At 35.0% G+C, this 14861-nt stretch overlaps 1 protein-coding gene across 2 annotated transcripts; it reads right to left on the bottom strand.

Moving 5' to 3' along the window:
- Positions 1–838: 838 nt before the first annotated feature.
- On the bottom strand, positions 839–13007 carry LOC113706624 (replication protein A 70 kDa DNA-binding subunit B-like). Of its 2 annotated transcripts, XM_027228551.2 has the most exons (12): positions 12315–13007; positions 12100–12171; positions 11934–12001; positions 10095–10183; positions 4229–4384; positions 2899–3172; positions 2717–2804; positions 2507–2631; positions 2204–2415; positions 1942–2099; positions 1734–1854; positions 839–1639 (listed from the first exon to the last, which is right to left on the bottom strand). In XM_027228551.2, the coding sequence occupies exons 5-9, from the start codon at positions 4376–4378 to the stop codon at positions 2207–2209; spliced, it is 846 nt and encodes a 281-aa protein (XP_027084352.1). In that variant the 5' UTR covers positions 4379–4384; positions 10095–10183; positions 11934–12001; positions 12100–12171; positions 12315–13007; the 3' UTR covers positions 839–1639; positions 1734–1854; positions 1942–2099; positions 2204–2206. The 2 variants fall into 2 exon arrangements, 1 of the variants encoding a protein (XP_027084352.1); XR_011820542.1 differs by lacking the exons at positions 2899–3172; positions 12315–13007 and having other exon boundaries at positions 12100–12274.
- Between the last annotated feature and the right edge of the window lie 1854 nt (positions 13008–14861).

The raw sequence follows: 14861 nt of genomic DNA, 5'->3' as shown, positions 1-14861 counted from the left end.
TGCGAATAATAGCTTTCGCACAGCACTTTGAAATTCGTTCATAGAGTCCTAACAATGTGAGGATTGATATTAAAAAGGTCATATTTAGTCATTGCTAGTTTCCTATGAATTCCAACAGGAATGATTAGAAGGCCGATGCTAGTGAGGGCATCCTGCAATTTCCCTTTCTTTACAAAACCATGCAGCTAGAAATGTAAACCATAGATAATCAGTATATGTGAAATTCAATAATTTAGAACATAAGAATTTATATAGCACAAAAAGGGACATCTCAATTTTCACTCATTGAATTTCATTTTATCAAATTCCTGATCCCTGGATTTACCAACAAAGTTAAGGTAAAGTGAAGTAAGATGAGATAATGCTATGATGCTGCAGTCTTTTCGTTGACCTTAAGGCCAATTATGTGAAGAAAAGCTTACTGATAGGTTGTGTCCCCTGATAGAAGCAGCAACTTTGATTGCAGCAAGTAGGTGATCTTCCTTGATCATACTCGTTTGCTTCTAGTACATATAAATCTATTGATTAGCCAACCTCACCATAATCGTATAAAGCATACGTTCAATTAATAAGTGAGATCAAACGAACCTACAACTGAAAAAATTATGAATAATAGATGAAATATAACAAAACTTAAGCACAAACATTATAGCGTGTAGTCAAGGAAGAGGAGAAAGTGACCTGAAATTGAAGCAATTCCTTAGTGCAAATCTGTGAACCCCAAATAAAAGGCTTTTCTGCACCAACACTTTCAACTTGTAATTAAATGAGTGCAATAAAGTAGATATATGGAGAAACATATGTAAATTTTTAACTTATATGAAAAGTAAACCACTCATTTGGAACGTATAGAAGTACTGCACATATTATTGATTGCTAGAGAAGCTTATATGACATATGAGTATTAGAATGCACTACTCTATCAAAAGATATTGGAGCAATGGATTCTAATACTGCATTTTCAGCTTGACAAAGTCATGAACCTAGGCTTTACAGGTTTATGGTTCTGGTAATAGGAGTTGTTAGCAGGTGAGGGAGGAGGTATTAATTCTAAGTATTAGAATGCATTGCTCTATCAAAAAATATTGGAGCAATGGATTCTAAAACTACAATTTAGGCATGATAGACCTGCTAAGTTCTTCTCTAGCAATATCAAAAGGTTTTAGTAAGGGTTGGGGAGTGTTCAATTCCCTTTTCCTTCCTGTTTTGGTTTCTTTGTTGGGCTGGCAGCAGTTTCGTCGATTGGGGTGGTATTTGGTGAAGCTGAGGTAGCAGTGTCTTCAAGCAGTTTGTGGCTAGTTGTTGCAGCAGTTGTTGATTTAGTGATGAAGCTTTTTTTAGTAGCAGTGGATTCGGCTATTTCTTGAAGGAGCAACTTGGCTGTTGGTGTGAACGTTTGTTGTTCTATGACTTGTTTTTGCTTGGTGTTTGATGTTGTTCCAGTTTCTGAAGCTTGGAGAGTTGGTGGTGAATCTAATAGAGCCAATGATATGTTGGGGACTTCAGCTGTTGGGTAGGCTTTGATGATTGCATTTCTTCTTTGAAGTTGTCCTTGAAAAGTTGTCTCATATGTTTTGATAAAACAGATCAACCTGTCCTTTTTCATGATGGCAGAGAGTTCTTGGTTCATTGTTATTCCCTGAAATGATAAGCATCAATGTGAGTGTTTATATATTAGTATTTCTGTATATAAATGTTGAACAAAAACTTGAAAGTTAGATGTGCTGATGTACATGTGCCTCTGCATCCTTAAGCTGCGCAGCAGTCAATTGTATCAGTCTTTCAGCTTCTTTTCCAGATATTAAGCATTGAATGCTTGCAGTTGGATCGGTCACTGTTATTCCAATGCGACACCTTATGTGCAATGTCCGAGTTTTAGTTTATTGTACAATGTATAGTATAAAAGAGTTAATTTTAAACAGGCTAGATGAGAAACAATACCTTAGTTCCACTTCAGCTTCTTGTCTGCATGATGAACATTTTATGATCCAATCTGTATCTGCTTCAACAGTTTTCAAACAATTTGAGCATGCAGTGTACCAAAAGCGAGTTTGGCCAAATGATAATTGCACTGTACCGCCTATCCATGCTGTTTTTTGCTGCAAATGAATTGAACTCTAGTGTATTACTATTTCATTTTCTTCGAAGTTGAAGTGTAAAATGATAAAACTGATTGGTTAGGGAAAAAGTTAGGCATTCTTACTGTTCAGAATGAGATTAATGCATCATGAATGGTCTTGATGTGCTCTTGGTTTGGTGGTGGAAGCAGAAATTCTGGATCTTTATATGCTTTTGCTTCCAATAAAATCTTAACTTCATCTTTATGGATGCTATACCATTCACGAAGTGGCAATTCGTCATGGACTGGTGGATTGATGAGAATGCATGATAGTCCTATTGTTGTTAATGACAAACCTGTTTAAGCAGAGAATTAAGATTTTTATGTGTGAGAAATATGAGTGATATGTAATGAATGTATACAGAAATTTTAGAGTAAGGGACTCACTGTTGAAAGTAGAGACTTTCACTCTCATAGCAAAGATCATAGGAGCAGTTGCAATGGTGTTTGCAAGGATATTGCCTTCATACTCTTGGAACTCATTCCATAAAGTGAGAAGCATCAATTTTTTCCTTTAAACAATAAAGACTCAATAAAAAGGATGATGTTAAATAATAATGTATGTGTCAAATAATAGAGGGAAGTGAGATTTCTTACTCTTCATTTATAATGAGAAAATCCCTTGTGACTGAATCTGGAGTTGTTTCTTTTTGAGGGAAGGCATATATGACCAATGCTTTGACACCTATAGTTTGAAGTAGTTAGTCAGATTTGAAAGTATCTAAGAATGTAAAATTGGATAAAATTCTGCAGAGATATGTTTTTTATATAACACTTACTTATCAGAGTAATATCAGATTCTGCATGTTTATGTGCATCAGAAAAGTTGTCAAAGGTGAAAGGACATGGAAGCATTGGAGGAATTGGTTCGAGGTAGCGCTCAATCAAAGTTGAGTAATGAATGACCCAAGAGTACGGATATTCGCTAACTTTGTATGTAGGAACAGCATTGATAATAGTTGCACCAGAGATGTAGTATCGCTGGTATGGAACTAACAGATTTCTGAACAGTCGGATGCAATTTTCATAGGCTGCTGCAGAGACTTTTGTTCCCTGTTTGTAATGTTTGTAGTTGAGTTAGTATACTATAAGGTAACATTATTGTGTATCTTGTATATGGATATCTGGATGAATGAGTATGCAATCAGGAAGGAGCAATCAAGTACGACTTGTGATTTTTTTAAAGTAAATCATAAACAATTAACATTTTTTTGACCCTCTATGTATAGTGGAAGCTTACGTTTATGGATTGTAAATTGAGGGGAATAGGAAGAAACTGTTGTTCATGTTTTATTGGTGATTATGATTGATGATCATGTATGAGATAAAAGTAAATGAATTTGTAATTATTATGAGCAGCAAGAAGATGATTCAAAGTGGTTAAAGTTATTTAAATGTGTTCAATATTCTGGTGAATTAAAAAAGACAGCAAGAGGAAGCAATTTGTATGAATTTTCTGCTACATAGTGAGAGTGTTATAGGAAAGTCTGATTTATTAGCATAGCATTGTATATTGAACTTTGAATGCTAAATTTTTCTGTTTTCATGAATCTCAGGTTAGAAGAGAAAAAGGAAAGCTGTTGTTTATGTTTTGTTTTTGTTTTACTACTATTGAGACTGAATTTTCAGAAGGTGTTAAACATTGATTTGGATCAGTTTGAAGATATACAAATTTTTAAAAGTTAGAAATATAAATTTATTAAGTCTTGTTAATATAGGTGGTTGTTAGTGGTTAGTACTGATTGTATATTTATGTATACATCCAGAATGTGTTGTGTAAATTAATAGTCCAGATAAAAGTGAACTTGCAACTAAACTGAAATTTGGAAATATCATATTTAGGCTATTTTTGCTAAGTAATCCTATGCAAGCAGATCTTCAAATATATAGAATACATAAAATTTTAAAGTGCAAGAATTTCTAAAGGATAGGGTATGAGTAAATTAGAAATCAAATATTATTTTGTAGTAAAGTGTAAATATAGCTATGCAGTCATTTTTGTCTTGGATAGGCTAGGAGAAAAAACATTGAATAAGTCATTGTAAGAATGGAATTAATCTATAGTTATTTATATTAGGTGATGAATGTACATAGTAGTTAGTAAAGTACTTGGGCATCAGTGAGCATGAATCGTTGGATCCTTCTAGGTGGTGCTTTCCGAGTGTACTGAATGTGATTCCTCTCAACTACTTGAATAAGAACTGTCCATTTGTCTGATTCTTTGTCAATGTCCAGCACAGTTGAGATATGTCTAGGCATTTTGACCTGCATTAGAATGAAGTATAGTAAGAATTCTATTATTTCGAATGAGAAATAGTAATTATAACTGGTAAAGGGTTGCATATATAGGAAAACACTATAAAAATAGTAAGAGAGATGAGTCATGAATGTACTTGTTTGTAGTGGTTCTGTATGCTGAAATACTTCTTTATACACTATATTTTTTGTTTTGTCCATCTGATGAGGGGAAAAATAGGCTGGTTTTATTAGTATTCTAACTGCTGAGGCTGTTTTTGCTCTTGAGAGAGCAACGTATAATTGACCATGGGAAAACACAGGTTCTTTCAAATATATACCCACAAAGTCTAAGGTCTGTCCTTGTGCTTTGTTGATAGTCATTGCAAAGCACAAGCGAACTGGAAATTGGATCCTTTTGTATGGGACTGGATATTGGTCGTCGGCTGGTGGTTGCATTGGAATTCTATGAATAAATACATCTTTTCCAGAGAATTCACCAAATGATATGGTAGCATGAATGATGTTTTTACTGAGGAGTTTGATTGTAAGCCTTGTGCCATTGCATAATCCCTCAGTTGGATCGAGATTTCTTAAGAGAATTATTGGTGCATTTGGTTTCAAAACTAATCTGTGTGGCGGTAAACCACTGGGAGTCAATGTATTCAGCAAGTCGATATATTCGGCCTGATGATTTTCATTTAATGTCTCATCATAACTCAAGTATTCAACTGGTTCTCCGGGGTATCTATCTATGAGAGCATTATTTATCTCATCAACAAATGGATTTTTTGTTGTTAGTATTGCCTTGTTTAAGAAAGGAGATGAGATTTGTGATCCATTGGTGATTTCAGGATAGACCATTTGGATCAGTTTTTGCAGTGCATCAGATTCATTAGTATAAGGAACTAAGATAGAAGGTGGAATTTTCACTAAATCATTAGCTTCTGTGTGAATTGTCCCATCTCCAATCTTTAATAGGAACTCTGTAAATGTGGGGTCTAATCTTGCTCTCATATTTTCACTTAAGTTTAGTTTCTCAAGTTTGTCCCATATTGGAGAATTGATTAGACAGGCATTTATCATTTGACTTTTTGCTCCCTTTCGAACTACTGGAAGTGTTTGTCTAAAATCTCCTCCGAGGACAACAATTTTTCCCCCAAAAATTTGAGTTGAATCCATGAGGTCTTTTAACAAATCATCCAATGCTTCAATTGCTGTTTTTTTGGACATTGGTGCTTCATCCCAAATTATTAACTTTGCTTGTCTAATCATTGTTGCCAGAGAAGTTTGTTTGCTAATTCTACATGTTGTACCCTCAGAAATATCAATTGGGATCTTAAATCGAGAATGTGCAGTCCTACCACCCGGTAAAATAGAAGCTGCAATTCCTGAAGTGGCAGTTGCGAGTGCAAGAAAGCCTTTGCTCCTCACATCTGCCAATAAAGTCCTATAGAGAAATGTTTTCCCTGTTCCTCCAGGACCATCTATAAAGAAAGCGCCGCTTTTTCCTGAATAAATTCTCTCAGTAATAACTTTGAATGCTTGTTTTTGTTTTTCATTAAGCATGTCGATTCCATTCAAATCATGAGCTGTAACAAGAATGCTTTTTTCTGCTCGTAATTCTCTAGTCAGGTCTTCTACGTTGTTATATGACAAATCAGGTGGGACTAAGTTGTAAGAACGTATGCTCTTGCCCATTGTTTGTAGAAAACCGTCTATTTGTTGTAGAGCTTTATGTTCAATTTCTTTAAATGTTAATGTTGAGCATCGGACAAGATCCTCCAACATGGACACTTTGAATTTTTCCCATAGTTGTTTTGGATTATTTGGGCAAGAGTAAACTAAGAGTGTAGCGAAAAGCCTTCTCATTTCATAAGGCATCTTAAAATGTGAGGCTTCTTGTAAACAGATTTCTTGACTATTATCATCTTGCAATAAATTTCGAATTAATGCTGCTTCCCTAAATGTATCTACTGTAACGCCATTGTAAGTTCGCAAGTCCTTGAATGAAGTGGGACATCGAACTTTTGAAAGGAGGAGTCTAAGGTAGTATCTCTCACCTTCTGTTGGATGTGCGGTCATTATTCGTCCAACAGAGTCTCCTCTTTCTCTGAGTTTCCAATATCTTTGGCTTGGTTTCCAAACAAAGTGGTCTGGAAACTCTGAGTATGTACAATTTAATCTTTGTGCATCTTCATTTGTCTTATTCATATGAAAAAATTCTGTTAACATTGTTTTCTTGAAATGAGGATTTTTTGCGACACTTTGAAGGTTAGCTCGCTTCTTGAAGATTACCGGTTGATAGTTCTCAAGATGTAACTGTAAATGGATAATTGCAGGTTTGATTTCACTTGTGCAAAATCTGAAAATTCTCCATACAGCTTCAGGTGGAGAAATCCATCTTGCTGATACATATTGTTCGATTTCATCTACGACATTGTCAAAAGTAGATGCTGAAAGACAAAAGCTTGTTTTATCGTGACCTTTACATATATATTTGTATATATATTTGACTGCTTTGATTGTTGAACATATTTCAACATTCAAATGACAATCAAATTTGGCTAATAGATATGAGTTATATGGAACAACCCATCTATTGTCTAAAACAGCACCTCTAATTGTTACTTGGACACCATTATTTGTTCTTCTATATTGAGGATATGCGTCTACTGTTTGAATGGTCTCTTCACAAAAATCTTTTGGATAATTATTTCGACAGACGCCATTCTTGGTCATGCAAGCATTAGATGGATTAGCAGGACCACAAGGGCCATGGAGCATGTGTTTGACTACCATCTCATATAGATGAGGATAAATTTTTTTACGTGGAATTTCTGCACACACAATTCTATCGTATTCTTCTGCGTTATATAATTTATATTTGGACTTTAATATTAATAAGAAATGAGCATGTGGCATTCCTCGTTTTTGGTATTCAATTACATAAGTATAGGCAGCCACCTCACCAAAAACACATTTTTTCAGTAATTCGTCTTTTAAGACTTCAAGTTTTGAGTGGAATACTCTAGCAAGCAAATCTGGTCTATTTTGTGCTTCTTCTCCATGAATTAAATATTCTTTTATTTCTGGCCAATTAGGATTACATGTCATAGTCAGAAAGATATCTGGCTTTCCAAATTTTTGGACCAAAGTCATTGCATCCATATATTTGCGTCTCATATTCCTTGGTCCTCCAATGAAGGAGGGTGGTAATATGATTCGCTGACCAACTTTTGATGCTTCTGTTTCACCTGTAGTCACAGCATCAATGATTCCTTGTAAAAATTCCTTTCGTATTTCCTCTTGTTGATTTCTAAAGAAGTCAAGTCTTTGGCTTTCTAATTTGACATATTGATCTACTACGTATTGTTGTAGTAGTCTTGCAAAGTGGAGGATGAATGATTCATCGTTATCCCTTATTTGGAGCTTATAAGCATAATACTCTCGCACGGAAACGAAATCTGGATCTTCTTGAAAGCTACTCATTACTGTGTAAAATGAGAAGAAAATTTTTTATTAGTTGATATTTTTGTGAAATTTTACATTAAAGAGTGCTGATTAATAAACTTGTATTTACTTACCAGCCTCTTCATTCTCAAGTAATTCATCTACATTAGAGACATTGATGGGGCAAATAGATTCGGTTGTAAGTTTTTTTTTTCTCAATCTCTTAGTTTGTGCCTTTATTCCCTTTTTCGGAATGCCTTGGTGCCATCCTAGATCACCAAAAGGAAACATTAGTGGGTATTGAAGTGGATCATAACATCCATAATAATATTGAATATTTTTTGAGGTCCCACTATGAGTGTGCACTCTAATGTCTCGCTTTCCTGTTTGACTATTGTCTTCACCTTCAATCCACAAAGCTGCTACTTGTGAGCTTGTAGGTTTATTATAGACTCTCTGGTCTAGACCAGGAATGCTCTTTAGGACAATGTGATAATGATCAAGATTAGGCACTCCACTTAAAGTTCGAAAAAATTTAGCGTATGGATTGTTTTCCAACACGGACATGAGTTTCTTAACTAAAGTTTCTGATAACCTGGGGCAAGATGCTATTCGATTGGCTAACTCAATTTCAGGATCATGAAAATATAATTGAAGGTTTTCGCCATGATCATTGGCTGAGTTTAAGTTGTTTAAAAAATGATAAATTTGCCCTTGAATTCTAAATGTATAGATTCCTTTATTTCTTCTACAAAGTTTCTTGTCATATTTAACACCAAAAGAGGTGACACCAAAGTGGTTGTTATAAGTTCTAATCATAGTTCTAAAGGTTTTTGCTTCTTCTGAAGTTGAAGTTAAGAGCTCTTTTAGAACATTAGGGAGTTTATTTTGAGAGAGAACTACTTCACCGCTGGAACAACAGAAATTCATTGTCTCAGAATAGAATTTCTTTGCTCCGCAATGCTGACACTGCGGCTCCAATGGTAACCTATCAGGGTAATCAGGTATGAACCTTAGCAAATCTCTTCCACTCGGATGCGTCTTACCTGTAATGCGTCTTATCATTTTTTGGGTTAGTGATTGTACATCGGATTGTAATGCAGAGTTGGTAGCAGCTGTGCAATTCTCAATCCTTTCCAATCTCAGAGGTGGTACATGTTGGATTTTAGTGCAACCATGTCTACGTAATTTCTTAGATTTCCACTTTATGTATGCTTGTCTTCTATAATTCTTTTTCTCGAAGCGTTTTTCTTCAAGATCATATGCAGAAGGATGAGAAAGAATAGCAGAGAGAGGTAGTACTGAGGAAGTTGGTTGAGAAGTGGAAACATTTGCTGTTCCACTTATACCACGAAGTCGAGTGACTGTGAGATTATAGTTCTCATTAAAGCTGTCTTGATAAGAAGATGTTCTATTTGAGCTTGATCTAAGATCAATATCATTAGGTTGAGGGCAGCTCTTGATATGAGAAGTATGGATTTCAGGGATACATGTAAAATTGATGGAAGGCGAACTGTGAGAGTGAGCATAAACCTCGTCAATATTAGAGGTTAATAGGAGCCGGTTATGATTTGATTGATTTAAGGTCCTTAAATGAGAACTATCTAATCCATGCATAGATGCGACATTGGAAGAGGATAAATGTTTAGAAACAGGGACAACTTCATTAGTATAATTCTCATGATCCTTCCTAATGATGTTACTATTTGGGTCTGTCATAAAGTGGAAGGTGGGACGAATTAGATGAGCATTATTTCCTGAGGTCTGAATATTGACATATGTAGTATCAGAATGCATATGGATTGGATTAGCAGGATGAGCCTGAGAAAATGGGAGGTTTGTTGATAGCTCTTCAGATTGTTCTATTGTATGAGAGCTATTTGCGTTCCTTTTTAATGAAACCTCAGCATTGTAACATTCATCGAACCACTCATCTACTAAACTAAAGGGTTTATTTACATTCCTTTTTCTTTTCATTTTAATGAAAGTAGGAGTAATGAAATGTCACTAATGATAGCTAATGAAGAGAGTAAAGCTAACTTCTATACATATGAAATCCAAACTGTTAGATACAAGCAGCTGACCAAGAGATACAAACATGAGATTAATTGTTTGAGACCGTCATATTCAACGAATTAGAGTGATTAAATAGTAAGAGGCAAAATCTGAGAAAGAAAAATCATATCAGCATAGAGATTCAGTTATGATATTCTCCAGGGTGTAGTCAAGCAGAACAAAACTTAAGCACGAAAATTGTAAGATGTAGTGAAGGAATAGAAGGAATAACCTTGAATTGAAGCAATTCCTTAATATGAATCTGCCAACCCCAAACCAAAGCTTCTTTAGCACCGACTCTTTTAAATCGTAACTAAACCCCTGAAAAAGGTTGGCAACCAAAATAAATTGTACAAGAAAGGCATCAATGTAAAACTATACAAATTATCCAATATGTTTAAACTATACTCAGATGAGAAAAAATTAGAAAGAGGCGAAAATATAATTAGGCACACTTTAAATGAATGTGAATCTGTTAAGGAGAAAAGTAGCTGAAATATTAAGAAATACCACCCACCTACACCTACCCTCAAGCTTGTATCTGAGGATTTCCAATATTATATTAGAAGCTGAACAACAACAAGCACAAGAGATGAACTCAATCTGTTGTACACACAATGGCCTTCCCCCAAAAGAAAAGAAACAAAAAAAAATCCCCTTTTTGGTTTATGCCTCTTTTTTAAGTTGGAAAAATCAACTTTAAAGAGCGTCCATGAGTACACCTACCGATTTCTTTGCCTACTTGCAATGTTTTATTAGTGTGTTTTTAGTTATCATCATCCTTCTTCTTCTTCTCGGTCGGTCCATCCATCCATCCAATCCCCACTTTTTTGGGGCACTCGTGACTCATGTCAATCTTCTAGATCAATACTCTGTACATCTTGAATTAATTTTCTGTTGCAGGTTGGAATTTTTTTACTCCAGGGTAAGGAGTCTTGTGGATTTGGGTCTCCATTTGTGGTTTTGTCGGTCGTTGATTATTCATGCAGTCGACTCATTTGGGATATATATATATATATAATTACATGCGGAACCGAGTCGTCGGCGTTATCGAAAAATGTCTTGTACCAATTGCTGCGCCTATTATTACACGTATTCTATTTAACACAAACAAAATAACTCTTTCTTTCTCCTACATATATATATATATATATATATATATATATATATATATATATATGCCGTGATCTACAGTATAATAGATACCAACACTCTCATTCAACACTCTCATATATATTTTGTTTTTGACTGTGACACTTAATGTGGTCAACAGTGAGTAATCGATGATATTTAGAGTCGGATCTACTTTTTTGCCTCTTGTACTATAAAATATGGACAAATAAGACAACTGTACTGAATTTTTTAATCCCCTAAATAAATTACTTAAATTTGGGGTTGATAGTCCGAATCTTCTTTTGTACAGGTGAGAGTGACTGATTGCCAGCAGGGTTCCTTCTCATTTCATATACTACCAGAATATATTCCATGAAGCTTTTTGCACAAACCAAAAATTTTTGCACTTATTAACTGATCATGTAAGAAAAATAAAAGCTAATTAGAGGAATGATAGACACACTAACTATTAATTTTTGTAATAAACCTGATACAATGAATCTAATCCAATTTTTGTCCCCGTATAGTATAGGTGTTTCCGTTTGTTTTTGACCACCAAGAATCCTTTTTGTTGTTGGAATCCTTTTTGTAATAAAAATTTGTAATTTATTAGTAACTTTTTCTTTAAAAACAGCTATAGTTTATCCGTCTCAGTCACTGCCGTGTCCAACTTGCAAATCCACGACTTTAGACCCCAAAAACATGGATACAAGTAATTACCAAGTATCAGACCATTCCTTTGCTCTATCAACAACCAAAATCTATTTCACCTACACAACCTTCTATCCCATCCTATCCACCACTCAAAAATACCATATTCGTTGAATTGGAGGAAAAAAATAGGAGAACTTACAATCTATGGACTTGATACTCGCAAGGGAACTTAAAAGTGATAACAAAAAAAGTAAGGGAAAAAAAATTCAGTCGACAAGTAATAACTGAAAGCAAACGAACTTACAGCTGAAATCTGTGAACGCTAAATCAGAAGCTCTTCTGCACCAATTCTTTCAAAGTGCAATTAAACCCCTGAAGAAATTTGGCAACAAAAATAGAAAGTATATAGATTATCCAATCTCTTCAAGACTGGTGGGGAAAAATATTAGGCACAGAATATGAGTAGTTACCTTTACTCGGAGATGTTACAGAGCAAAAGGAGGAAGAAGCGTTGATTTTTTTTGTGAGCAGTGTTTGTGTTCCTAATGTATATAAAGACACAAAATTGATGAGTTGTTAGAGATTTTTCTTCTCATTTTCGATAATTTGTGAACTGGCAAATGAAAAGGAAGGCAAAAGGACAAACCCTATATCTCTAGTAATAGGTGGAAATCATAGCTCATACCTGACTCTTTGTGGAATAATCGCATAGTTGGGATATGGATGAGCAGCCACAATTGACTCTTTCTGGAACAATAGCTCGATTGGGATATGGATGAGCGGCCATATTTTGGGGGAAAAGATGGTCAAATTATTGACCAGGTGTTGGAGCAGATAAGTTGGTACTTTTGTTTGTCTGATCCAGGAAGAAAACAAAAGAGAAACAAAGGAATGGAAACAGAGAGGGAGGGACGAAGGAGAAAAGGTAGAGCTCAACATGAAAAGAAAATGAAATCTGCAAATATGCTTCTTCTGAAGCAAAAAGAAAACGAAACGGAAAAAACGGGAAAGAGAGGGCAAGAATGCTAGGGAAAAAGTCAAAAACACTTCTAAACAATTGGCTATTGATGGAAGAATTGAAGTTGTACTTTTCTTCGTTGAACCAGCAAGAAAAAAAAGGAGAAATAAAGAAACGGGAAACAGAGAGAAAGAAACGAAGAAGAAAACAAAGATGATGGGCTAAAGTTGTAAAATGAAGTGCAAATGAACATGAATTCCTTCCCTGCCATCGGTGCTAAAGTTGTTTGACTTTTTGGCTTCTTGTCTTTCATAATGGAGACAAAGAATAAGTGGAGAACAGAGCTAATGCCAACTACCGGTTTCTTTGGTCTAAGGAAAGAGGGCAAGAGACATGAAAGACTGAGAAGTAAAAGCAAAAGAATATGCGCGGAAGAGACATGAAAGACTCAGAAGTAAAGCAAAAGAATATGCGCAAAAAGTCAGACATAACCCTCAATAGTTTGTTACTGTTTTGTGGCTAGTTATTTTTCTTTGGGCAAGATAGTAATTTCATGTAAAAAGGCCAAAATGCCCTCAACAGTGATATACTATTAGCAGAAGTAGTAAACATTCCCAGGACATAAAAGGAAGAAAAATTTTCTCCATCCTCTAATGCCGCCAGGTGGATCAATGTGGGAGAAGAAGTCTTAGCTTTTTCTATATATGTAAGATACAATAGAATGTAAATTTCTTTTTTTCTTAGGGGGTTACTAGGGAGAGATTACGGTCTCAAGGGAGAAAAATATTCTGATTCAAGCCCATGACAACTAGAAGTGTGAGTAAAAAGCCCAAATGTGTCACAAACCGGATGATAGCACACGGGTTCAATTATCTTCAAGATTTGGCTTACACTTGGGTAGATCCAATTTTCAAAAATTAAGCTTCGTTTGGATTGGTCTATTTTTCAAAAATTAATTTTTTAAATACAATACTACAGTAATATACAAATAAAAATAATTCAAAAAATATTTCATCCATACAATATATCAAAAATAACTCACAAATATACAAAAAAATTTAAAAATAAATTCTACAATATTTTCCACCCACCCCCTCCCTTCCTCCTCCCCCTCCCCCTTCATCCTCCCTCTCCTCCATCTCCCTCCTCCTCTCTTCCCCTTCCCTCTTTCTCCTCCCTTTCCCTTGCTTCCCTTTCCTCCCGCAATCTGGTCACAGCTAGATCGAGAGGGGGAGGGGAGAGTTGGGGGATGGGGTAGGAAGGGAAGGGGAGGAGGAAGAAGGAGGAGAAGGAGGAGGAAGAGTAAGGAGAGGAGAAAAGAGGAGGGAGGCGGTGGTGGAGGTGGTAGGTGGGGGTGGTGGCCGTGGTGGTTGTGGGTGGTAGTATTAATTTTTAAAAAGCATTTTAGAAATATTTTAATTTTAAAAGGTACCCCAAAATATATTCCAAAAACCCCTCCAAAAAATATCACAAAAAATATTTACAGTAAAATTTTTTCATATACACTGTTATAATAAAATATTTCAAAAACACCCCAAAAACAGCTAATCCAAACGGAGAAATAGTTTATATTGTGCCAAGTTTTGGCCAACTCCATGTTTTGCTACATCCTGTCCGTTCTGCCCCAAAGCTTGCAGCTACAATGTCTATTCTATCTAGAATATGTATATAGAATTTAAATTTCAAGAAAATAAAACTAACCTACATTTTGCTGCAACGCATACCCATTACAAATTCATAAATGAGATTGTGGGTAGATTTATAAAGGGAACTTTAGAAAGAATGTATAAAGTGACCAGATTTGCTTGCACCATAAACCATCTCTTCCTTTGTATATAGTATAGATTAAATATTTTAGAAAATTCTTTTCAAAATCAAACTGTATATTTTGTGCATCTTTTTTTTAATGTGTTTGCCTCTTTAAAAGTCACTTACACAAATAATATCTTTACCTTTAATTCCTATTATTTCAAATATTTTGTAATTATTCAATATATTTAATTAGAAAACTTAATGCATAATTTTGGGAGTATTCGATACATTCAACTCCAAAATAAAGTGCATGCTAGATGAACAAATTATTTTCTAATCATTATATATAGATACTCATACTATTGTTGATAAGATTTTAAAGAGTGCATAATCCCTATATATATATATAGTTAAGTTGTTGATGATGGCCAACAGTTCAAAAGGCCGCTAGTTAATCCAACAGCCCAAATCTGGCTCTACAGCCTACAGCCCAAAGATACCAGATGGAATTCAACATGGCAA

The sequence above is a fragment of the Coffea arabica genome, chromosome 8c (genome assembly GCF_036785885.1).
Source record: "Coffea arabica cultivar ET-39 chromosome 8c, Coffea Arabica ET-39 HiFi, whole genome shotgun sequence".
Lineage (NCBI taxonomy): Eukaryota > Viridiplantae > Streptophyta > Magnoliopsida > Gentianales > Rubiaceae > Coffea > Coffea arabica.
This window is presented reverse-complemented; position numbering and strand designations above follow the sequence as displayed.

Bases quoted from the DNA above. Each gene is read 5' to 3' on its own strand.
- LOC113706624 (XM_027228551.2), bottom strand. From the start codon at position 4,378: ATGCCTAGACATATCTCAACTGTGCTGGACATTGACAAAGAATCAGAC. The intron at 2,632-2,716 runs GTAAGAAATCTC...TATTGTTTAAAG, and splicing joins TTTCTCATTATAAATGAAGA to GAAAAAATTGATGCTTCTCA. The intron at 2,416-2,506 runs GTGAGTCCCTTA...CTGCTTAAACAG, and splicing joins GAAAGTCTCTACTTTCAACA to GTTTGTCATTAACAACAATA.